The sequence below is a fragment of the Mauremys mutica genome, chromosome 2 (assembly GCF_020497125.1).
Source record: "Mauremys mutica isolate MM-2020 ecotype Southern chromosome 2, ASM2049712v1, whole genome shotgun sequence".
NCBI classification, from domain to species: Eukaryota; Metazoa; Chordata; order Testudines; family Geoemydidae; genus Mauremys; species Mauremys mutica.
In genome coordinates this window covers 35,593,400-35,620,220 of record NC_059073.1, presented here as the reverse complement: position 1 = coordinate 35,620,220, position 26,821 = coordinate 35,593,400, and the positions used below count along the sequence as shown (strand labels likewise).

General features: G+C 42.7%; 1 protein-coding gene across 4 annotated transcripts in view; it reads right to left on the bottom strand.

The window, feature by feature from the left end:
* ANGPT1 (angiopoietin 1) overlaps positions 1 to 26,821 on the bottom strand; it is a 205,666-nt gene that overhangs the window by 138,439 nt on the left and 40,406 nt on the right. The window contains exon 1 of one of the 4 annotated variants that reach the window (XM_045002754.1): positions 22,073 to 22,163. The exons of 2 other annotated variants lie outside the window; for them this stretch is intronic. In XM_045002754.1, the coding sequence (XP_044858689.1) occupies positions 22,073 to 22,111 (39 nt within the window). In that variant the 5' untranslated portion in view covers positions 22,112 to 22,163. Of the gene's footprint in view, positions 1 to 2,459; positions 2,538 to 22,072; positions 22,164 to 26,821 lie in introns of those variants that run through there. One more of the 4 variants, XM_045002757.1, reaches the window with a different exon arrangement.

Genomic DNA, 26,821 nt, shown 5'->3' with positions numbered 1-26,821 from the left:
GCACCTGCCGCCCTAAGGGCACACGGACTGCCCCTGCCACCCACGGCGGCAATTCGGTGCGCAGCTTGGGGCAACAAAAACTGTAGAGCCGGTCCTGCATCAGTGTATAGGGTATTCTGGGGTAAGTGTTTCTCAATCTCTCCTGTTCCACTTTGTATAAAATACTTGAGTCATTTGGCCAGAGAAAGAGTGCAAGAATGACTCTAGAGTCTTGTAGTTAGGGCACACACCTTGTAGAGGAGACACCAAGATTCCTAAGAGGTCTCACATCCTAGGTGAATGGCCTTATCACTGGGCTATTGGGTGTAAGGGTAGTGGCAGCAGCACCATCTCCTCTGGTTTTTATAATGATGCCTAAATCCTCCTGTGAATCTAGCCTGAAAAATCAAAATATTATGTTTTGATAATTGTCAAAACAAAAATTTCCAAAATTTCCAAAAATGTTTTTCTTCTTTTGTTTCAGCTGAAACAAATTGTCAAAACTGACCCAGATTCATTAAATGTTTCAATCAACCCAAATCTGCATTTTTTTGGTGAAAAGAAGTTTTGCCCCAAAACTTTCAACATTTGTCAAATCATTCAGACTATTGTAGAGTTTTGTATAGAATCTCAGGGTTGGAAGGGACCTCAGGAGGTTATCTAGTCCAACCCCCTGCTCAAAGCAGGACCAATTCCCAACTAAATCATCCCAGCCAGGGCTTTGTCAAGCCTGACCTTAAAAACCTCTAAGGAAGGAGATTCCACCATCTCCCTAGGTAACCCATTCCAGTGCTTCACCATCATCCTAGTGAAAAAGTTTTTCCTAATATCCAACCTAAACCTCCCCCACTGCAACTTGAGACCATTGTTCCTTGTTCTGTCATCGGGTACCACTGGGAACAGTCTAGATTCATCCTCTTTGGAACCCCCTTTCAGGTAGTTGAAAGCAGCTATCAAATCCCCCCTCATTCTTCTCTTCTGCGACTAAACAATCTCAGTTCCCTCAGCCGCTCCTCATAAGTCATGTGCTCCAGCCCCCTAATCATTTTTGTTGCCCTCTGCTGGACTCTTTCCATTTTTTCCACATCCTTCTTGTAGTGTAGGGCCCAAAACTGGACACGGTACTCTAGATAAGGCCTCACCAATGTCGAATAGAGGAGAATGATCACATCCCTCGATCTGCCGGCAATGCCCCTACTTATACAGCCCAAAATGCTGTTAGCCTTCTTGGCAACAAGGGCACACTGTCGACTCATATCCAGCTCTCGTCCACTGTAACCCCTAGGTCCTTTTCTGCAGAACTGCTGCCTACCCATTCGGTCCTTAGTCTGTAGCAGTGCATGGGATTCTTCCATCCTAAGTGAAGGACTCTGCACTTGTCCTTGTCGAACCTCATCAGGTTTCTTTTGGCTCAATCCGCTAATTTGTCTAGGTCCCTCTGTATCCTATCCCTACCCTCCAGCATATCTACCACTCCACTCAGTTTAGTGTCATCTGCAAACTTGCTGAGAGTGCAGTCCATACCATCCTCCAGATCATTAATGAAGATATTAAAAAAAAATGGCCCCAGGCCCAACCCTCGGGGCACTCTGCTTGATACCGGCTGCCAACTAGACATGGAGCCATTGATCACTACCCGTTGAGCCCGACGAGCTAGCCAGCTTTCTATCCATCTTATAGTCCATTCATCCAGCCCATACTTCTTTAACTTGCCGGCAAGAATACTGTGTGAGAACGTATCAAGAGCTTTGCTAAAGTCAAGGAATAACACATCCACTGCTTTCCACTCATCCACAGACCCAGTTATCTCATTATAGAAGGCAATTAGGTTAGTCAGGCATGACTTGCCCTTGGTGAATCCATGCTGACTATTCCTGATCACTTTCCTCTCCTCTAAGTACTTCAGAATTGATTCCTTGAGGACCTGCTCCATGATTTTTCCAGGGACTGAGGTGAGGCTGACTGGCCTGTAGTTCCCTGGATCCTCCTTCTTCCTTTTTTTAAAGATAGCATCCATTGCCAAACTATCTAAATAGATGTTTTGAAGTATATGTAATTTATTATTAATATTACTAAAGAACAATTCATATCAAAATATAAAATAAGGTAAATAATTTTTCGGTACTTCTTTTGGTCAAGAATACTATATTTCACAAAGGACACATAAAACTTGCAAAAGTGGCTGCATCTTTGCCACTTTTATTACACTATAAATAAGTGTGCAGTTTCACTGTACTTTCCAAATACCACAAGAGTAGGGAATAGGTTTTATATTCTCTGGACAAGAACAGTATTTCATGGAATGACATTTTAGCCTAATTAAATACTGCATTTAACTTCAGAATCTACCTTTAATCTTTTAGTGACCATACTCCCATTTTCCCTAATAGAGATTTGTATGTTGCATGATGAATGAGATCAAAAACGTTTTGAAACCCTCCTTAAAAATACTTGGCTTTATCCATTAAAAATCCACTTACAATGCAGATCAGGTGTTCCTTGTCTAAATCTGTAGCTGAAGTGTAGCTGCTTCACTTTTTGGTAATAATTTCACAACTGTTGTTCACCTTCACCTTGTGTTCCATTTGTCATGGCACATCATCATCTGATGGGAAGCAATTTAACAAATATGCAATACCACGAAACCCAAATGCACATAATGTGAATAGTCAAAAAAATAGTTCCACCTTTCACATCAGTTTCCATGATGAGCCTGTCACTTAACTATTTGTTTTATGAGCTTTGCTTCCATTCCAGAGAAAGGTGATGGAAGCGTGTTAGAATAAATATAATTGATCTGGATCTGCATCCTCTGTAGGATGGAGAGGAAGATAAATCAGCAAGTGTATCTAATGGTGTTCACTAATATAGTTCACTTTTAGAGGAGAATTCTGGAGTAGATAACCAATAGTCTGAATCAGTATGGCAATACCTATGCTTCCTGTGATGTCACTGATGGTTGAAATATTGCTTCATTGATAGCATTGAAATCTAACATATAATTTCATTGGTATATTATAATCTAAATGGTCTAACAGTAAAACATTTAAAAGATAAACATGTATAAAGTAAAAACATTTGTTAAAAAGTATTTCTCATCACTTTCAGGCCAGAGGTGATTCAGAGGGGGAGGGAAGGCTGAATTCAATCTCCAAAATCTGCAGGACTGAATTTATTCCTCACTGCAAACCATAACAGGCCAGATTCGGCCACCCTTGCCCACAGAGGGCCTCATTCAGGAAAGCACTTAGCATGAGGTTGGAAGGATGATCTAGTGGATAGAACACTGAACTGGGACTCGAGACTTGGGCTTAGTTCCCAGCTCAGACACAGTCTTTCTGTGTAACCTTGGGCAACTCGCCCTACCCTGTACCTCCATCCCCCAGCTTTCAGACTGGGATAGCACTTCTCTACCTCAGAGGGGTGAGCGAGGATAAAAATCCATGAGTGATTACGAGGTCCTCAGATGCTATGGTGACAAGGGCCATGCAAGTATGCGGATAGGATAACTCAGCACTTTTAATATCAGAAAATGAAAGGAAGTCAAAGAATGAATATCTGGAGGGGAGGAATTTTAGATCCAAAGTGTGGCTCTGCATACATACAGACCAATCCTGCAACCCCCGACGTCTCTCAGACACAGCAAACTCCACATTTCTACTGTAGAGGAGGAAGACTGGGCAGTGCAATAGAGAGGGCTCCAGGGCTATTGCATGGAGCACAGCAGGGGGCATATTGACAGTCTGTTAAAGTCATACCCAGTACATGCAACCAGACCTATATCAGTGCGTGCTGTGAGCTGTGCCTGCTTCTTCAATCCATTCCCTGCAAAAGCAGCTGGCCTTCTGCATGATTCCATTGCCCCCTACTTCAGGCTTGTTACAGGGACCAGCTTAAGTATTACAATATCTCATTAAGATATGCTCCTACGCTATCAGCTAGATACTTACCTATCTTAGGTGCTTATGTGGCACCCATTACTGTAGGATCGGAGCATCTCACATTCTTTAATGTATTTATCTTCAAAACATTTTTAATGTATTCATCTTTGTGAGGTAGCGACGTGCTACTATCCCCATTTTACAGAAGGGTAACTGAGGGTACGTCTACACTGCATTAAAAACCCAATGGCACTGAGCCTCAGAGTCCAGGTCAGCTGACTCAGGCTCGTGGGGCTATAAAATTGTAGTGCAGCTATTCAGGCTGGACCTCACCCTTGTAGGGTCTCAGAGCCTAGGCCCCAGCATCTCCGCTGCAATTTCATCACTCCAAAGTCCAAACCAGCTGATGTGGGCCAGCCACAGGTCTATTATTGCAGCATAGACATACCTGATGTCACCAAGGCCATACATGAAGTCTATGGCAGAGGAGGGACTTGAATCTAGATCTCCCAAATCCTTGCCTATTGCCCTCACCGCTGGATCATCCTTCAACTTACCCATACTGCCGAAACGGGACATAAGAATTGGCTAGCAGCTGTATTCTGATACAGGTGAAATGTTACATCTTCCTAAATTTGTCAGACAGAACATGATTACTACATGGAAGACAGGCAAGGGACACAGAATAGTTAACAGAAATCTGACTGATTCAATAACTTTAGCTGTGGAGACATATTCCTCCCCTAAGAACAGTGGTCAACTCTGTAGTAAATAACATCAACTTGCAGCCAGAGATACAAACTAAGTTAACTGAGGCAAACAAAACATATAGCAAGCCATTTCTAACACTGACATGAGTTCATTATGCTTGGACGAGTTTCATTTCTTCTCCACACCAGTATATTTGAACTGCTGGAGTGCTGAAACACCATGAAGTAATCACCCAAGTGGGTTCTTAAACTGAATGTAAAAGTCTGTGGAACAAGCTTGAACGGCAATTCTGGAATATGTTTTTTTGTAACAAAATGAACACTAATTATGATACTACAATCCATTGGTGATCTTCCTAAAAACACCATTCTAGCACTATGGATGTAGAAGCCCTCTACACCAACATTCCACACATGGACTACAAGCCATCAGCAACAGTATCCTCAATAATGTCACGGCAAACCTGATGGCAGAACTTTGTGACTTTGTCCTAACCCATAACTATTTCACATTTGGGGACAACATATACCTTCAAATCAGCGGCACTGCTATGGGTACCCGCCTGGCCCCACAGTATGCCAACATTTTTATGGCTGACTTAGAACAACGCTTCTTCAGCTCTTGTCCCCTAATGCCCCTGCTCTACTTGCGCTACATTGATGCTATCTTCATCATCTGGACCCATGGAAAAGAAGCCCTTGAGGAATTTCATCATGATTTCAACAATTTCCACCCCACCATCAACCTCAGCCTGGACCAGTCCACACAAGAGATCCACTTCCTGGACACTATAGTGCTAATAAACACCACCCTATACCGGAAAGCCACTGACCGCTATACTTACCTACATGCCTCCAGCTTTCATCCAGACCACACCACACGATCCATTGTCTACAGCCATGCTCTACGATACAATCGCATTTGCTCCAACCCCTCAGACAGAGACAAACACCTACAAGATCTCTATCAAGCGTTCTTACAACTACAATACCTACCTGCTGAAGTGAAGAAACAGATTGACAGAGCCAGAAAAGTACCCAGAAGTCACCTACTACAGGACAGACCCAACAAAGAAAGTAACAGAACGCCACTAGCCATCACCTTCAGCCCCCAACTAAAAGCTCTCCAGCGCATCATCAAGGATCTACAACCTATCCTGAAGGATGATCCATCACTCTCACAGATCTTGGGAGACAGGCCAATCCTTGCTTACAGACAGTCCCCCAACCTGAAGCAAATACTCACCAGCAACCACAGACCACACAACAAAAACACTAACCCAGGAACATATCCTTTCAACAAAGCCCGCTGCCAATTCTATCCACATATCTATTCAGGGGATCTAATCACATCAGCCACACTATCAGAGGCTCGTTCACCTGCACTGTGATATATGCCATCATATGCCAGCAATGTCCCTCTGCCATGTAAATTGGCCAAACCGGACAGTCTCTACGTAAAAGAATAAATGGACACAAATCAGACATCAAGAATTATAACATTAAAAAAAAGTCAGAGAACACTTCAATCTTCCTGGTCACTCGATTACATGCCTAAAAGTTGCAATATTACAACAAAAAATCTTCAGAAACAGACTCCAACAAGAGACTGCTGAATTGGAATTAATTTGCAAAATGTACACCATTAAATTAGGCTTGAATAAAGACTGGGAGTGGATGGGTCATTACACAAAGTAAAACTATTTCCCCATGTTTATTCCCCCACCCCCACCCCTACTGTTCCTCACAACATCTTGTCAACTGCTGCAAATGGACCATTTTGATTACCACTACAAGACATTTTTTTTCTCTCCTGCTGGTAATAGCGCACCTTAACTGATCACTCTCATTAGAGTGTGTATGGTAACACCCATTGTTTCACGTTCTCAGTGTGTATATATATATATCTATATCTTCCTACTGTATTTTCCACTGCATGCATCTGAAGAAGTGAGCTGTAGCCCACGAAAGCTTATGTTCAAATAAATTTGTTAGTCTCTAAGGTGCCACAGGTACTTCTGTTCTTTTTATGGATACAGACTAACACGGCTGCTACTCTGAAACTAATTATGAAACATCTTTCATTTTAATTGTGTCAGTTTTTCAACAATCTGCCAATAGTAATTAGCACATATTTAAAGTGACAAACTATAGAAATTAGTTTGGAGACAATAAGCTCCATAGCTAAGATTTGTAATTTGGGCATTTTTTAAAAGTTGTACAAATTTTAGAACATTTAGATGTCAGCAGAGTCTGAATGAGCTCTCCCCGAACATCTAGTGATGATTTTGGAGAAAAGACTTCAGGAATACACTGTTTCCATACATGGACCTACTCTGCCTACGTGTGCAGCAGATGAAGCTGCTTTGCCCAAATGATCCATTTTGGCTGGTATGGGGTTACAAATCACTCTAGTTTTTGAATGCGGGGGTAATGAAATGTTTTTATCCTTATTGTAGGAGTAAAGGGCAGCAGAACTGTGCTTAGCATGCCCTGATGGAGGGGGTAAGCAGGGAGTAGGGATATCAGACCCCAGTGAAGAGGAGAGGGGGTGGGAACAGATGTTCTGAACTGGTGGTGGGACTCTCCTAAAGAGTCCTAGACACTATTTGACCGCTCAAACCACTGAGCTATCCCTCCCCCCGTGGGCCACTCCCTTACCACCTTCAAAAGTTATTTTTCCTCCCCTGGTATCCTGCTGTTGATTTATCTCATTAGAATGACCTCACACTTGGTAAAGCAAACCCCATCCTTTCATGTATTTATACCTGCTCCTGTATTTTTCACTTCATGCATCCGATGAAGTGGGTTCTAGCCCACGAAAGCTCATGCCCAAATACATTTGTTAGTCTCTAAGGTGCCACAAGGACTCCTCATTGTTTTTTCTCTTTTCAGTAGGTGATTCCTACAGCTGTTGTCACTGCTGAGCAAGTCTTGGGGCTCAGCCTTAGACCTTGTGTGGGAGCAGTGAAAGGCAATACAGAAACTGCACTGGCAGTGAGGTTCCCCACTACCTGCGGGAATCACTGAGAGCTGTAGGTGGTGGAACCTCAGAATGTGATGTCACAGCAGCTGTGGCAGCAGAGAGACAGGGGACAGCGGCAGCAGAGAAAGAGTGGTGGTGGCAGTGGTGAGCCAGTTGCAGAGGCTGCAGCAGCAGAGCCATTGCTCAGTTCCCCTCTCTAGGGGTCAAACATGAACCCTGTGAACGCACCTCTGAACTCTGGGTGTTGCAGCAGAGGGAGAGGGGAGTGATGTGTTAGAGGGGCATTTGTTTGTCAGACTTTCCCATTGCAGGTGGGAAACTGAGGCAAAGGACACTGCCCAATGTGTTGTGAAGTCAGGTTTGCTTACGGTCATATGATTTTGAAGGTGGCTGTGGTGTTTTCCCAAATAAGTGCTTGGTTCCTTTTCCCTTTTCATAAAAGTTCTCTATTGTTATACACAGACTCTGTGCTTGTGAGATGGGACGTTTTGCCTGTTAGAGGAGCACCAGGGTGCTGGTAAGTTATCCCAGAGTACTGGCTGGAGCTCAAGCTGGTTCTGTTTTGTATTGTTAAGAGGAACCCTGGGCATTGAACCTGGACCTTGCTGCTGCTGCCTCCACCCAGCAGACGGGCTATATAAAAACTATGACAATCTGAGACTATTTACAACTGTATTTTCCTTTTTTTTTAAGTATAAATGAGTTTCTTTTTGTTAAATAATAAAAGTTCTTCTGAATTGTAATAAATACAAAAACAAACCATCAAATGACATGTTAGTACAATATCTTGGAATATTTGAACATACACCGGCCTTATTTTCCTTCCAGGTTCCATATGGGTGCGAGGAGGATAGAGCACCAACTAATTACCCTAACACTGGCCTGGTGTCAGCAAGTTGCTTGAGCACCAGAATATAAACCCTGTGGGCCCAGTCTTGCACATCTTACTCAGGCTAAATTCCTTGCTGCTGCCAATTGGCAGTTTTGTCTGAATAAGAACTGGCAACACTAACAGGGTCTTTATGATGGTACAGCTTATCAGCCCTAAAAATCATTTGATAAAACCTAAAACTGGCTCTGAAAAGCCCTGCCACAGGACTGCATGGTCCCTTTAAGGCACACAGAGCAAGAGATGCAGGAGACACTGTACCTCTGGGAGCTCCCAAGCATGCAAGAGAAGTGCACACACTGCAACACACTTAGGAGCATATAGCACATGTTTCTGTTCCTGGGTAATTACCCCAGGGGAGAAAAAGGGGGTGGAGCCAAGTTCCTGACTAATCTACTCCCATTGCAGGGTAACTAGAATGCATGGGTACTCAGGGAGCATAAGGACTGCAGTTGTGTTCTTGTGCAAGGAATCTTGCGCAGGGAAAAGGGAAACTCACGTAACACAAGAATCATCCAATGAAATTAATAGGCAGCAGGTTTAAAACAAACAAAAGGAAGTACTTCTTCACACAATGCACAATCAACCTGTGGAACTGTTGCCAGAGGATGTTGTGAAGGCCAAAATTATAACTGGGTTCAAAAAAGAACTAGATAAGTTCATAGAGGATACGTCCATCAATGACTAGTAGCCAGGATGGGCAGGGATGCAAAACCATGCTCTGAAATGTCCCCAGGCTCTCTTTGCCAGAAGCTGATAATGGGTGACACGGGATGGATCACTTGATTATTACCTGTTCTGTTCATTCCCTCTAAAGCACCTGGCATTGGCCACTGTTGGAAGACAGTATACTGGGCTAGATGGACCATAGGTCTGACCCGGTAGAGCCATTCTTACATTCTTCATGTCCTTCCTATTGCTCACATGTGTAGAACCTGCCACAGCCTAGCCCTTAAGAATACAATTCTCCCACAGAAATGTAAAGAAAAAAGATCATAAATTCATCTGAATGATTTTTTTATTTACATGTATACCTGTCCTAGCTACTCTCCCAAAATAAAGTGTCCGATCCTCCACTGCTTTACATAGGGCAAAATTCCCATTGTTTTCAATAGTGATTGCTGAGCATTCCCTACATAGGCACCTTAAGGAGCAAATCCAGCTTCTCCATCAATGGCAGATGGACCCTTGTAGCTGAACTGATGCAGTTCCATTAGGCAAGAGGAAAAGGTCTGGGGTGGGGATATGGAATGCGCAAGGGTGCACAGCCCCTAGAGGGTTAGGAACTCTGTTCCGTGTAAAATCCCTGAGCAGAGGCATGCATAGGAAGTGGGAGGGAAAGAATCTGGAAGTGGCAATCTACTATTATGCAAATCCTGTTTCCCCATCCTTTCCTCCCATGTGCAGGGAATGGATTAGCCTTAATCTATCAGCTGTAGAGCTGCTCTGTGGCCTAGGAGCTGAGATTTCCCACCTGCATTTATCTGTCCAGTGTCCAAACCAGTTAGTAGAGCTGGGCAGTTAGCAGATGATCAGTCAGCATAGGTGCTGGAACTAGGGGTGCCGCCACACCCTGTGGCTTGAACTGGACTCCATTATACACAGGATTTACAGTCTGATTCAATGGCTGTCAGCACCCCCACTATACAAATTGTTCCAGCACCCATCAGTCAGAATGCCCCATTGATTTCAGTGGGCGTTTGCCTAGGTAAAGATTACATGGCTAGTCCATAAAAAAGGTAAATCAAATGGGAAAATCAGTATGGACACTTTGAATCACTTTGGCATTCTTTTTAGTACATTTATTTGAGATAATGACCTGCCCTGAGGGTTTCGCTAAAGATGATAATTTTTTATTGTAAATGCTAAATTCTGTCCACTCGGATTTGATCTTTCCCAGTCTCCATAGCAACGTGCCACAGAATAAAAGGTGGTATGAATATGTTAATTATTTACTTTTTCAGTCCATTGATGCCATTTTGCATATTCTTCCATTCAACCCATTAAAAATGTCCAGTTGTTGCTATGCAATCACTGGACTGTGTGGAAAGGTAAACACTGAAGTCTTTATCCTTCTGGTAGCTGACAGCTTCTCTCATTTGGGAATGAAAATGATTGTCTTCCCCCCACCCCTTTTCTCCTTGACAAATAACAAGGGAGGCTGCATTAGTCACAGGATGCATGGAACTCTGCCAGGAAAAGGAAGTAATGCTTCTGTAGAAAACCTAATAAAATGTCTACTAGGCTTTGAAACCGACCCTTACTACCAGCCAAACCAGAATGTAACTGGCAAAATGGAAAAAAAAAAGCCTACAAACTTTGTTAAAATGTAGCAGCAGTGGCAAGTCGAGTCTTTGCCAAAGCCCTCCAGCAACAAAGTCTGATGGAGAACAGGCTCGCATTGAAACAGCCTTGCTGGTAAGGTTAGCTTCTGTCAATATCTCCCTTAGTACAAACAGAAAAATTCTCTTTGATTTGTTTTCTTACTGAGATATCCTGTTGGATTTATTTCATCTGCAGTCCATAGGATCAGATCTTGCGGTCCTTTATTCAGACAAAATCCAGATGAAATCTATGGGGGTTTTGCCTAAGTGAGGAAAACAGGACTGGGACTTCCAGGACCCTGCTGTGTATTAGTTGTCACAAAAATGTTTTACTTATACCAACTATTATTCTGGTTGGTTTATTATAATATAATTAAGGGACAGATTCTATCCTCTGTTAAACCCAAGCAAAATCACTCAGGTTGATTCTTCACTGCCTTGCACCTTGTATAGTTATTTGTGCCTGTACAAAGTAAGTGAAAAATGTCACCATTATGATTTATGCCAATGTCTGGGTCTAATCCTTTTCCCAATGAAGCCAATGTCAAGGGATGTGGATTCTCCATCACATGAAGTGTTTAAATCAGGATGAGGACTGAGATGGTGGCTACACTGAAGTCAAGGGGCACCTGGATGTCTTTCTAAGAATATGTTCTCGCTCACTCATAAAATATGGGCTTGATGCAGGAATGATGATCACAATGCTCTCTTTGGGCCTTAAAAAAACAACAACAATGACTCTATGAGAAACTCAATGTTGCGAGATCAGGATTTAGGTGATCAAAAAAAAATATCCATCCCTGCTTTACAGAGCAATAGCGAATAATGCTATCTTGCAAAATTATGCTCCAACTGGAACAATTCTTTTTTATGGCTGAATGAGAAAAAAAATATTTTAACTATCTATCATGGTGACAGAGTAGCAAACAGATTTTGCTTGGGCTGGCAAATCTTCATGATAATATTGCAAGACTGACAATTATTTTTCATAGGCAAATACTGAGGTTCTGCCATGTGATTGAAGCCAGTGGAATACTTGGAGGGTATGGTCTCTAGAATTGGGCCCCTCATTTTGTAACAGAGCTATCTTATTTTCCCCTGGTTCTTTTTATTTGTGCTGGCCCTTATTCATCATTTGTCCTGCTCTCTTTGTGGACCATGACTGCAGAATTTTAATGAGCTCCACGCAGAGCTCCTTTCTGAACTTGTTTTGCAAAGAGACTTGTCACACAGAGAAATTCCTTGTGTGCCACTGCTTTATTGTTTTTACGCAAGTTTAAGTCAGTCTTGATTTCACTCCATACATTTCTCTATTTGATCCTACTGTACAGATACACCGTCCACACCAGCCACTAAAAGAGCTCAGCATGGTATTTATTCATGCTCACCTGCCTCTCTATCTCTTCGGGGCTCCATCATGCAGTGCTTAGTCAGTCAAAACTCCCATTGAAGCCAATGGAAACTTTTGCCTGCGTAAAGACTTCAGAACTGAGCTATTATTGTGTCTGTCTGTGGAACACTTCGCAATTCCCAGACATTGCTGGGCAACGCAGGGTAGTTGAGTTTTTCCCTGTTTATGATTCCATAATAGTTGCCTAATACATGGCAGATCACGAGTAGCTTTTGTGTGAGTGTTTAAGAGTAGGGAAGGGTGTGAGGAGTTTTCCCTGCCTCTGTGCCCCATACAATAGCTGCTTATCTCTGCAATCCCTATCACCGTTGGGGATACACATTGCCAGGTCAGCTGGTGCTCAGCAGAGGTTGGCATGACATGAGCACCTGATCTTTCACAGCAGGGAATTTGGAGAAGGATCATGTCTCCTAGAGGCGCTACCTATTAAGATGTTCCTCCTGGTTTAAATTACAATGAAGTGTAAAATTAAACTGAAAAATAGCAATCATATGCTGATGATGTCAGTCAAAATGATATTGTCGTCAGTGATCCCTCAAGGTTGAGGATGATCTTTCACCGGTTTTATTTTTCATGGGTCCTTTGATAACTGAAGAGTCCAATCCTTGAGCCACAGGCTCGTTGGCAGATATTGCAGGTGGTGTTGGAAGACAGGATTGGGCTGTGATTGCTGTGTAACAGTTGCCTTTCCTTTCTTTTCTGGCGTTTTTCTGCAACCAGGGCAAGGCGATTTTCCTCAAAAGTGGACGTTCCATCTCTGACAAGTCTTCACCAGTTATCCCTATCCTGGGCTGCAGTCTCCCAGTGTGTGGTGTTGATGCCACATCTTTTGATGTTTATCTTGATGGTGTCTTTAAAGCATTTATTTTGGCCTCATCGTTTCCTTTCTCCTTTGGTGAGTTGGGCATACAGCAGTTGTTTTGGTAAGCATACATAAGACATGTGCACACAGTGTCCGCTCCACCTCAGCTGGTCTGGATAATCAGAGCCTCAACACTGAAGATGTTGGCCTCTGTGAGGACACTGACATTAGTGCGATGATCCTCACACTTTATGTTCAGGATCTTCTGAAGAAAGTGCTGGTACTGGCATTCCAGGTTTTTGAGGTGTTTCCTATAGGTCTCCCAAGTCTCGCAGCCATCAGGGCCGGCTCCAGACCCCAGCGCGTCAAGCGCACGCTTGGGGCGGTGTGCCGCGGGAGGGCAGCAGGCGGCTCCGGCGGACCTCCCGCAGGCATGCCTGCGGAGGGTCCATTGGTCCCGCGGCTCCGGTGGACCTCCCGCAGGCGTGGCTGCGGAGGGTCCGCTGGTCCCGCGGCTTCGGTGGAGCATCTGCAGGCACGCCTACGGGAGCTCCACTGGAGCCGCGGGACCAGCGGACCCTCCGCAGCCACGTCTGTGGGAGGTGCACCAGAGCCGCGGGACCGGCGACCGCCAGAGCGCCCCCCCGCGGCGTGCCACCCTGCTTGGGGCGGCGCAATTACTAGAGCCGCCCCTGGCAGCCATAGAGGAGGGTTGAGATTACCAACACTTTATAAACAAAGTTTAGTATGTGTTCTGATGTTGTGATTGTTGAACACCCAGCGAGACAGTTTGCCAAAGGCAAGACAGGTACAGCTAATTCTGTACTGAATCTCGATGTCTATGTCTGCACTCTGTGAGAGATGGCTGCCAAGATAGGCAAAGTAGTCTACATTTTCCTGTTCTTCTTTGTCAATGTAGATCTTCCTTGCTGGGTCTGATGATTGACTGGGGACTGGCTGGTGGAGGACTTTTGTTTTGCTGATGTTCAGAGTTAGCCCTAGGCTTCTATAAGCATCAGAGAAACAATTAAGGGCTGTTTGCAGATCCTTCTTTGAGTGTGCAACTACAGCACAATCACACAGTATTCTTGCCAGCAAGTTAAAGAAGTCTGGGCTGGATGAATGGACGGTAAGGTGGATAGAAAACTGGCTAGATGGTCGGGCTCAACGGGTAGTGATCAATGGTTCCATGTCTAGTTGGCAGCCGGTATCAAGTGGAGTGCCCCAAGGGTCGGTGCTGGGGCCGGTTTTGTTCAATATTTCGTTACACTGGTTGATACGCTGGAGGGTAGGGATAGGATACAGAGGGACCTAGACAAATTAGAGGATTGGGCCAAAAGAAATATGATGAGGTTCAACAAGGACAAGTGCAGAGTCCTGCACTTAGGACGGAAGAATCCCATGCACTGCTATAGACTAGGGACCGAATGGCTGGGCAGCAGTTCTGCAGAAAGGGACCTAGGGGTTACGGTGGACGAAAAGCTGAATATGAGTCAACAGTGTGCCCTTGTTGCCAAGAAGGCTAATGGCATTTTGGGTTGTATAAGTAGGGGCATTTCCAGCAGATTGAGGGATGTGATCATTCTCCTCTATTCAGCACTGGTGAGGCCTCATTTGGAGTACTGTATCCAGTTTTGGGCCCCACACTACAAGAAGGATGTGGATAAATTGGAGAGAGTCCAGCGGAGGGCAACAAAAATGATTAGGGGGCTGGAGCGCATGACTTATGAGGAGAGGCTGAGGGAACTGGGATTGTTTAGCCTGCAGAAGAGAAGAATGAGGGGAGATTTGATAGCTGCTTTCAACTACCTGAAAGGGGGTTCCAAAGAGGATGGATCTAGACTGTTTTCAGTGGTAGAAGATGACAGAACAAGGAGTAATGATCTCAAGTTGCAGAGGGGGAGGTTTAGGTTGGACATTAGGAAAAACCTTTTCACTAGTAGGGTGGTGAAGCACTGGAATGGGTTACCTAGGGAGGTGGTGGAATCTCCTTCCTTAGAGGTTTTTAAGGTCAGGCTTGACAAAGCCCTGGCTGGGATGATTTAGTTGGGTTTGATCCTGCTTTGAGCAGGGGGTTGGACTAGATGACCTCCTGAGGTCCCTTCTAACCCTGAGATTCTATGATTCTATGATTCTATGATCTGCATACTGGAATTTGGTTATTGTTGCCGACATTACTTTAGTTCTGGCATGGAGACAAGAAAGGTTGAAGAGGTTGCCATCAATCCGATACTGCATGCCAATGCCCTGAGGTAGGTGGTCTTGGGTTAATGTTTTCATAGCTGCTAAGAAAATAGAGAAAAGTGTGGGTGCCAGTACACAGGCTTGTTTTACTCCAGTTCAGATGACAAAGGGGGCTCAGATGTAGAGCCACTGCACAGGATCTAGGCAGTCATCTGGTCATGGAGGAGTCTTACAATGGTGATAAATTTGCTTGGGCAGACAAACTTTGACATGATTTTCCACAGAGTCTCACAGTTGACAGAGTTGAAGGCTTTGGTCAAATCGATAAAGCCATATACAGCTGCTGGTGTATATGATATCAGAGAGCATAAAAGTACAGGAGATCAGGAATCATAAGAATCTCTTACTAAAAGGAACTGTAGGGGTGTCCAAATTATGAGGACAACATCCATAGATGAGCAAATCACTTGTCATCAAAGAAATAATTGACTTGAACCTTCACCCCCAGCTCAATTTGGGGACAATTTGTACCTTCAAGTTAGTGGTACTGCTGTGGGTACCCGCCTGGCCCCACAGTATGCCAACATTTTTATGGCTGACTTAGAACAACGCTTCTTCAGCTCTCGTCCCCTAATGCCCCTGCTCTACTTATGCTACATTGATGACATCTTCATCATCTGGACCCACGGAAAAGAAGCCCTTGAGGAATTCCACCATGATTTCAACAATTTCCACCCCACCATCAACCTCAGCCTGGACCAGTCCACACAAGAGATCCACTTCCTAGACACTACAATGCTCATAAGTGATGGTCACATAAACACCACCCTATACAGGAAACCTACTGACCATTATACTTACCTATATGCCTCCAGCTTTGATCCAGACCACATCACATGATCCATTGTCTACAGCCAAGCTCTAAGATACAATCGCATTTGCTCCAACCCCTCAGACAGAGACAAACACCTATAAGATCTCTATCAAGCATTCTTACAACTACAACACCCACCTGCTGAAGTGAAGAAACAGATTGACAGAGCCAGAAGAGTACTCAGAAGTCACCTACTACAGGACAGATCCAACAAAGAAAGTAGCAGAACGCCACTAGCCATCACCTTCAGCCTCCAACTAAAATCTCTCCAGCGCATCATCAAGGATCTACAACCTATCCTGAAGGATGATCCATCATTCTCACAGATCTTGGGAGACAGACCAGTCCTTGCTTACAGACAGCCCCCCAACCTGAAGCAAATGCATCCGACAAAGTGGGTATTCACCCACGAAAATTCATGTTCCAAAACGTGTTAGTCTATAAGGTGCCACAGGACTCTTTGCTGCTTTTACCACCCTATACAGGAAACCTACTGACCACTATACTTACCTATATGCCTCCAGCTTTCATCCAGACCACATCACATGATCCATTGTCTACAGCCAAGCTCTAATATACAATCGCATTTGCTCCAATCCCTCAGATAGAGACAAATACCTACAGGATCTCTATCAAGCATTCTTAAAACTACAATATCCACCTGGTGAAGTGAAGAGACAGATTGTCAGAGCCAGAAGGGTAACCAGAAGTCACCTACTAGAAGACAGGCCCAACAAAGAAAGTAACAGAACGTCACTAGCCATCACCTACAGCCCCTAACTAAAACCTTTCCAGTGTATCATCAAGGATCTACAACCTATCCTGAAGGATGATCCCTCACTCTCACAGACCTTGGGAGACAGGCCAGTCCTCGCTTACAAACAGCCCCCCAACCTGAAGCAAATACTCACCAGCAACTACACACCACACAACAAAAACATTAGCCCAGGAACCAAACCTTGCAACAAACCCCGGTGCCAACTCTGTCTGCATATCTATTCAAGGGACACCATCATAGGACCTAACCACATCAGCCATACCATCAGGGGCTCATTCACCTGCACATCTATCAATGTGATATATGCCATCATGTGCTAGCAATGCCCCTCTGCCATGTGAATTGGCCAAACCGGACAGTCTCTACGCAAAAGAATAAATGGACACAATCTGACATCAGGAATCATAACATTAAAACACCAGTAGGAGAACACTTCAATCTCCCCGGTCACTCATTAACAGACTTAAAAGTGGCAAGTCTTCAACAAAAAAACTTCAAAAACAGACTCCAATGAGAAACTGCAGAACTAGAAATAATTTGCAAACTTGACACCATCAAATTAGGCCTGAATAAAGACTGGGAGTGGATGGATCATTACAAAAACTAATTTCCCCCTACTGTTACTCACACCTTCTTGTCAACTGTTTGGAATGGGCCACCCTTATTACCACTACAAAAATGATTTTTCCTCCCTTGGTATTCTACTGTTAATTGATTTGTCTCGTTAGCACTGACCCCGCACTTGGTAAGGCAACTCCCATATTTTCATGTACTGTGTATTATATCTGCTACTGTATTTTCCACTCCATGCATCTGATGAAGTGGGTTTTAGCCCACAAAAGCTTATGCCCAAATAAATTTGTTAGTCTGTAAGGTGCCACAAGGACTCTTTGTTGTTTTAAATTCAGAAGGACCATTCTAATAATCTAATCTGACTTCCTGTACCACACAGGGCATAGAATCTCCCCAAAATAATTCCTAGAGCCAATCTTTTAGAAAAACATCCATTCTTGATTTAAAAGTTGTCCATGATGGAAAATCCCCCATGACTTTCGGTAAATTGTCCCAATGGTTAATTACTCTCACTGTTAAAAATGTATGCCTTATTTCCAGTTTGAATTTGTCTATTTCAACTTTCAGTCATTAGATCATGTTATCTCTTACCTTGCTAGATTGAAGAGTCCATTATTAACTATTTATTCCCCATGCAGATACTTATAAACTAATCAATTTACCCCAACAGCTAGACCATATGAACTATGACAAAAGGTAAAGAGCACATTTCAATCTATATAGAGAAATTTAAAAGTCAGGATGCATGTTCAGGATTTGAAAGAGGTATTTCCTAAATATAGGGTTGAGGATTGTCTTAATTTAAGGGAAAAACTTGAGACTCAGAATTTCTTGTTTTGTCCTTGGTACACTTCTTCAAACTCTGATCACTAGATGTGAGTAAGGGGGCAGAACATCAGTTGAGATACAGTATTATCCAGTATACAAATTGTTTTAGTTTTGCTTGTTTTACTCTTTTCCAAATGTCAGTTATATTGAATACATCTATAGCTTCATGTCTTCAACAAATACACTAAGACAAGTTATATAGCTAGATGACCAAAAGAAAAAAAATAGAAATTCAAAAATGCTTAGATAAATCTGAAGTTGTTCAGCTCAGCTAATTACAGTTATTTATTAAGTACACAGCTGAGTTATTCTTTAGTTCAGATATTCAGGAACCAGATGGCTCCTATCAACACAGTTAAAAATAAACGAAGACCTTCTTCTGAAGTATCTGGTACTGGCAACTGTCAGAAACAGTGCCAAGCTACAACATTCAAATCCAGATCTGGATTCTGAGTGCTTCTGTCCCAAAACTTTGGGAATCAAAAGTACCTTTTACTCTACTATAGAATTTGGATTTTGACTTGGGTTCAGATTCCAAACCTCAAGAAGTGTGTCGGTGTTGAGATCTAGAGTTTTGGTTTGGGTCCCTCACCACGTAAGGTTTTTTAAATGCCAAAGGGAAGCTAAAAAAAAATCAGTTATGTTAGACTTTAATTTGTTATTTGAATCAATTAGATTTTGGATTTTTTACTGTATCTCTGTACTCACAGCTCTCCATTAAAGGTATAAAGCGCATGTTTGATGATTTTATGAACCTGACATTGTTAATCCCTGCTGTCCTCTCTCTCCTCTTAGTTAGTTCCTGGTTCAGCTCTTGATATGGAATGGATGGACTCCCATTCATGTCACTGGGATTTGAATTAGTCTCTGGTTCCTTTTTTTGAGAAAATATCCTTCAAAGTGTTATGTTCAGTGTTTTGGTGCACAGTGTTAACCTTCTATTTTGACTCTCAGTGAGGCACTCAAGTTTGGCCTTGACACCTTAGTATTCAGAATATCATCAAGATTTAATACACTCCAATTAATTAGACAATCTCCAATTGGATGAGTAGTTGAACTTTTTTTAAAAAAGGATTATTGGTCATCAACGAGAGGTATGGGGAGATGATGGTAAAACTCAGTTTATAGAATGAAAGTCTGGAATTATTTCAATGTACTACATTGGTCTAACTGTAATGTTTGTTGTCATATTGAGACACCACTTAAGAGAGACGAGTTCTGGCAGGTGCTGAACATAAGGTAACCTGTGCACTGATGAGGAATTATAGAGGAGATACCACCTCTCTCATCACGGTTCTTCCCAAAGTCAATGGAGAGATCACTTAGCAGGCCTCTGCGCTAGGAGAGCCAAGAGAGAATTCTGGGGCATCCATGAGGTATCAGGTAAGGTGTGTATTTGCCTATTCTCTGAACAGATTATCCATGCTCCTGGTAGGAATTACACCTCTACCCCTCCATAATGCGACCTGATATAACACGGGTTCGCGTATAGCATGGTAGCAGCAGGGCTCCGGCAGCACTTTAAAGGATCCGGAGCTCCAGCTGCTGCAGAGAGCCCCGAGCCCTTTAAATCCTGCTGGAGCCCTGCCACCACTACCCCAGGGCTGCGGCAGCGGGGCTCGCCGGCGATTTAATATTTAGCAAAATTTACTACACTGTAGCATCTGAAATACCAAAATATTTCCCCATACTCAGAATAAGAAAATACTATGGTATCTGAGATGTACTGTACAGGAAATACAGAATTTAAATGGTACCCTCTGCAGTATCCGTCACCCCAATGGTTCAGAAATTGAGAGTCTATTCTCCAAAAATAATGAGATAAAAGCTGAAAATTGATTCCTGTGGCACCCTATAGACTAACAGAAGTATTGGAGCATAAGCTTTTGTGGGTGAATACCTGACGTATTATAGACCTGTTAGTCTATAAGGTGTCACAGGACTCTGTCGCTTTTTACAGATCCAGACTAACATGGCTACCCCTCTGATACTTGAAAATTGATTGTTATTTTTCAATTTGCCCTACTGTATTTTAGGGTTTAGTGTACCCAAGGGTCACTTTTTCAAGCTTTTCTCCTCAATCATGAGAGCCAGATAACTTACTCCTAAATTTGTATATGAAAGAATCAGCTTTCATTGTCATATGACACTAGGAGCTGAGGCTTTGAGAAAAATCATCAAAAAATGTGAGGCTCGCAATAAAATCTGTATGTATTCGAGTTCACTTTTTGACCATGAGTTTGTTCCATATGTAGTGAGGTTGTACTGTGGATACAATGATTTACCTATTAATTAGTTTAGGAAGTTCAGGAATGTGATGGAGAGAATATACTGGCTCCCAGTGTCATTGCAAATCTCCTGGGCACTGTACACAAGGATTGATCATTTTAGTAAGAAAAACAAAACAAAACAAAAACAAACCACCACTTTCTGCTGTATTAAACCACTGCAGCCGACCAAGAACTAATTAGCTGCTGTAGTATTATAAAAATACAACATTATGTTTCACAGATTATAAATCAGAACAAGAATTCAATAGCTGGTCAGCAAAAGAGGTTCAATTTGTACTAACCTTGTCCCAGAAAAAGAAACTGGAGAAACTGCTATAGTGTCTCATTTGTTCTCTGTTATTTTAAGGTACCTGGACAGGAGGTATCTTGCTGTAATATGCTATCCAGAACTAATTAATTAAAATAACTAGTAATTTAAAACATCTTAAACTTCTATCTAATTATGGCTACAGGTTGTGAACTGAATTTGAAACCAGAAGTTCTCCGGGAAGTTTTGGATTCAGGTGTTTTATAAGTAATAAATATTTGATTGTTCATAGTGACCCTAAACAGAGCATATTGTGTATCTCCTGTGTCACTCATCTTCACATTGCATGCCAGATGGTGAATCTCAAAAAGCTTCGGCTTTCATCAGGGCTGCAAGACTTCCAGGGCTTGCTTCTTTGCTTCCTTTCCCAGTGTACCCAGATACACTTGAGCAAAGTAGATGTAGAATGCTGCCATTCTGATTGATTCTGGGTCCAATAGGATTTTTGTTAATCACTGCAGTCGGTCAGAAACCAATCTGATATTTCACCTGAAAGCAGGCACATTCTGCAGCAGAGTCCATGAAAACCATGCTATGACCTTGTTTATACTCTGTGTCATGAGGAAGAGTGGCATCCATTGATTCCCTTACACCATTTTCTTAGAACCCTTGTTTTTTTCCTTTAAAGTCTCCTATCCAAGGGTCCCATTCAACCCTGCTTGGGAATAAACTGTGTATGGAAATTGGAAACCCTGCAAGTTTCAACTCGTGGGGTTTGCTTTGAATTCTTTCAGTCAGGAGGGTCTGATCAAGGCTGAAGCTTGATGGTCTTGTGGTTGAAAGCACTGAACTGAGAGTCAGGAGATTTAGCTTCCATTTCCTGCTTTACCACTGACTTCCTGTGTGACCTTGGGCAAGGAACTTAATCTCCCAGTGCCTTGGTTTCCCCACAGGAAAAATAATACTGCCGTACCTCACTGCGGTGACATGAGGACAATTTCACCCCTATTTACGAGGAACTCAAATACTACATGGCAGTGGGCCATGTAAGTAGGTAGAAAGGTGGGATTCTTTTGAACTCACAAAAATGACACACAGAACACACAGGCTGCACCCAGTGCTTACAGTGGTCTGAAAAAGAACTTTCAATACCCCTACATCTGCTTGTCCATCAACCCCAAAGTTATCCAGTCCCCCCCCAGTCCCCACATTCATTCTGCTTCCACATTTGTTCAGCCGCCCAAGCCTCCTATCACATCTCCCCCCTTCAATTCTGCTCCTACATCAGTCCTGCAGCTGCCTCCCACAGCCTTACTTCTGGTCCTCCTGCAGCTCCTAGGGTTCCCCACCCCATCTTCAAGGCCTGGAGATGGGGCTGCAGTGGGGTCGCCTTCTCATCCTTTCCAGGCTGGGTATTGCAGGGAAGGAAAGGGGAGGATCAGAGGAGCTGTCCCACTGCTTGCAAGATGGGAGGAGCAAGCGAAGCTGCTGGGGTTTTTTCTGCTCCTTCCTCTCCGAGGCCCCTCCTGTGAGAATGGTGTCATCTCCTGAGGGCAGCGGAGAGTGCTATCTGCTTCCTGCAGCAGCCCCCTTTGGCTGCTTTTCCCCAGAAGCTGGGCAAGCAGGGAAACAGGGCAGTCAGAAAAGTTTCCCCCCAGACGGTAAGAAAAATGTGCAACCCTCAGTGACCCAACTTGTTACTCAGAAATTGTATTTCCTGGGTCTGCGACCTGTTGTGACCCTGCACACTTAAAAGCACTGTCTGTACCATGTTAGCACATTCTCAAAGTAACTCAAAATAGGCCTTTCCTGTTAAGCAGAATGAGAAGATAGGGAACAGCACTGTGACCACTCATAAAGGAAGAGGGTTGATTACAATATTTGTATTAAGCAAGAAGTGGGCATTTTGGATTAATCTTATTGGCTGTACACTGTCATATGCTACACTGGCCAGCTAAACACATGCTGCTTATATTTAATAAGCCACTTGTTACTGGGGCACTTGTACAATAAAATTAAAATACATGAAAATTGTATTTGTGGCTGTCTGTTGATAGTTAAAATAATATTGGCATTTATTTAATGACTTTCACCCAAGGAAATCAAGTATTTTAAACATTATCGGGGGTGGGGGGAGGAGAAAGCAGATCTTTAGGGCAATTTTGCATCTTTCTACTTTAAAAAAGGCTGCTCTAACTTGCACTTGAGAACCAGTCTGACACAGAATCCGACTGCTGCTGCTTGGCTGGACACTGTGACAAGTTCTGGCCTGAGGTCTGATTCAACCTGCATTTCCTGAATGCCCCAAACTCCCACTGTAATGTAACAAGTTGATTTTGAAGGGAAATTTGGGCCCAGTCGAAATCTCTCCATCCTTGGTTTCGAGTTAGGGCTTTTGGCCTAACACAAAGAATTCAGGATTGAGTCCCAGACTTTGTTCCATCGAGGACTGCTGTATTTCAGATTTAGGGCTGAGTCCTGAAACTACCTGTATACTTTTCTCATTAACAATACCACTGAATTCCATGGGACTATTTACATGGAACAAAATTAATCATGTGTTTGCAGGCTCAGGCCTTTAGTAAGTATCTAGCTGCTTGTTACAACTGATTACATATAAGTATGAATCACTTTTAGTCACTTCTTTTAAAGTTCTAATTTGTATTTTAGGTAGCTAACACTATGCTTCATATGTTTGCATGCAAGGCAGGAAACAGCAAACAAAATATGTAATTCACAATCTGTAAACACTGTAACAAAGCTTTGCTCAGTTCAGGTAACTGGTATTGCCTTGTGCCTCACACTGATTTTAGCCAGCTATCTAGTGGCACCATTCATGATAGCAGATAGATGACTCCATTCCCCATGATTTTGTGCCCAAGCAATTGCCTCACTCATCTCTCCCTCCTTTGAGTTCAAAGATCAACATTTTTTCTCCAATGTTCCCCAAGAACTATTATTCCCAACGTGACAATTGTGTTTATTTCCATGTCCAATTCTGGTGCTCTTAGCTAAAAGCATATTTGGGTGTGACTTCCAGTAAGTTTCTAGGTGCCCGTTTGTTTCCAAATAGATGTAGGCCTACACACATGTGCACACACATTCCCCATTTGTGCACACACTTGACTGGATAAATATCTATCTAACCCCATCTTCAGACAAAGCAGTGATTTACTTGTGCACATCTGGTAGTGCTTATGCAAAGCAGGAGTGCATCTGCATGAATACAAAGGCAACTACTGCAAATACAGACTACCGTAAGAATTCCCACTGACCATGTCTAAAGCATGTTCGGGGAAGTCATTGCTCATTGTATGCTGGGTCTGCATTCCAAATAATAGGACAGTTATATTAGGCAGAGATAATTTAGGACACTAGCCATGAGACTGGTTTAAATATACAATAACTTCTGGGAAGTACAAAAACAAAGTGTCAGGAAAAAAAGCCTTCTATTTCATGTGCTTTTACCCATTTGGTTCATTGTATTACAAATACCTCTAACCAAGTGTTACCATTATATATTGTTAGCAGAAGGAAGCATTATGTTAGTTAAGGACAACTGAAAGCATTGCAATTGATTCTTTTCATTAAAAAAGCACTTACATGTTGTATGTTGCAATTTCACAGCTCTGCAATGAAACAATGCATCTGCTTTTTTAAAAAAAGCACAAAGAATAAAGAGTATGAGACTAGTAGTCACAGAATGAAAGAAATTGGTGACGTGCAGTGAAAGGAGGCTTTTGCAATCACAGTTGCATTGCTTAACAGGTCAGTTAACAAATTTCTACAAAAAGCAACTGAAAACTGCCTCTCTAATTATCCTGTTCCATGCAGCTTAAAGCTTCAAGGACCTTTATCAGGAGAACGAGTGTCACTAATCAATGAGGACTGTGAATGAGAAGCTCCTAAAGAAGGCTTTTCTATTTACGAAACATAAGCACAGCAGGAAGGGGCAGCTGAAGGGGTAGTGAAATGCTTTTTAATACAGAGTTAATTATTTCTCTTCTATTTGTAATTATCTTTTGGAAAGGAATTGGGAGCCTGAGCAAAGTAAGAATGTCTACCCCACAATCTGAAAACCTGCTCCCTGTGCTGGATCCCTAGTCAGTGTGTGATTTCCTTTGTCTTTGTGAATGCTAAGTCATGGAGTTGTCATGGCTTTTAAACCCCACAGCACCTGCTTATAGGGCAATATTATTTTTATTAAGTGGATTTTTGTGAATATTTGGAAATGTAGAATATTCTAACAATACACTGATTCACTGGGTAAAATTCAGAGGTGATGATAAATGGTGGTGTAAGGTACACATCAGTAACTCAACAAAGAATCCTGTGGCACCTTATAGACTAACAGACGTCTGTAGTCTATAAGGTGCCACAGGATTCTTTGTTGCTTTTACAGATCCAGACTAACACGGCTACCCCTCTGATACTTGATCAGTAACTCAGTGTAACTTGAACATGAAGGGACTAACAAGAGGGTGCAGCAGCAGCAACTACCAGGAGGACATTTAAAGGTGTGAGATACACTCTCTTGCTGTAAGACAAAGTAAAGACAATCCCACCCTGAGTTTTTTGCTTAATTTCTTCTGGGTTCTTTTTGTATGTGTGAGTCTCTGTGTGTGTGTGGGTAGTGACTAGTTTCAGGTCATGCTGCTGGTAGGACTGTTTAAGTTGGTGTAATTTACAAGCCAAGGAAGCGGGTAGAAGAGAAGCTGGTAAAGCAGGAGAAGCAGCTAACAGCAGGTTGAATGAAGGCAAAAGATAAAAGAAGAGGATATAAAGATGACTCATTCTATCTTAGGCTGTCTTAAATTAACTTGTCAATGGCTTTTGCTGCATTTGCAGCTCTCCCCACCTCTACTGCCTTGGACTGAAAATTACACCAGGTGTAACGGAGTTAAATTCATGAGTAAGAAACTGGACACTGCAAACAAAACCAGAAACAAAACCATAGAGTTGGTCAGCAGCAGTCAATTTCACATTTACATTTTTGTTTGCACAGACTTCTAGGACCAGAGTTGATGGATTATTTAGTGAACCTGGGCCTAGATTCTTGGTTTAAATGGTTAATAGGCCAGATGGGGATTTCCCCAGCCTAAGGAATCCATAGACACTAACTTCTCCTCCCTACTCCCCCATCATGGGAAAGGCATGACTGAAGAGAAGGGAGAGTGCTCTGGCAATATGGCCTCACGAAGGCTGTTACCAAGCAAACCAAGTTAGCGCAGTCCTGAGGCATCAATGCTTCTGAACATGGATTATGTGAAAGAAAGAAGTGTATAACTTGGTCACTTTAGCTAATGTCCTCCCGGTTTTTAATAATTCTCTCCATTCCTCTCCATACACTCCCTCTGTCATGTCTCCATATAACACGGCACACAAGTAGCCATTTGCAGTGCACACCAAGTAGTTTTACTGGTTCTACAAACCCCAGAAACTAGACTACATATGCTTGAATGCCATCCACTGGCACCTAATCTGTTAACTAACTACGTATGTATATGCAGACATTTTTAATTTGCAGAACATTCTCTAGATATTTATAGAGTGCCAATTTCTATATTTGTATTGTGTCCATTTCTATTGGCTCTCTATTTCCCTATATACCCTCTTCTGTAACTGCCAAGTTTATACAGATACTTGAGTGGGGCAGGAGGGAATATTAATACTATATGACATAAGTAACATAAACCATTTTTTATTTAATATTTATTGAACATATCCAGTATGCTCATCATTTTACAAGCCGACAGGTGGACACTGTAAGGAAAATAACAAACTATAGCAGAAACAGCAAGTACAATTGAGACAGATTAACTAAACTAAACTAACTAAAGGTTCAGTCTAGAAGCACTGCAGATCTCTCTTCCCAATGACCTCCTCTTATTTTCTCATGTGGACTACTTGTATCTCAACATTTTGTGGGATAATGCATATCTTAGCAGAGACAAAAGATAGGAAGAGTGGGACAGCTTTGGGAGGGGAAGATGAGAAATCCAGTCTCACATGACAGAAGAATACTGGGTCATCCATGTGGATATGCCAAAGTGGCATTTAGCTA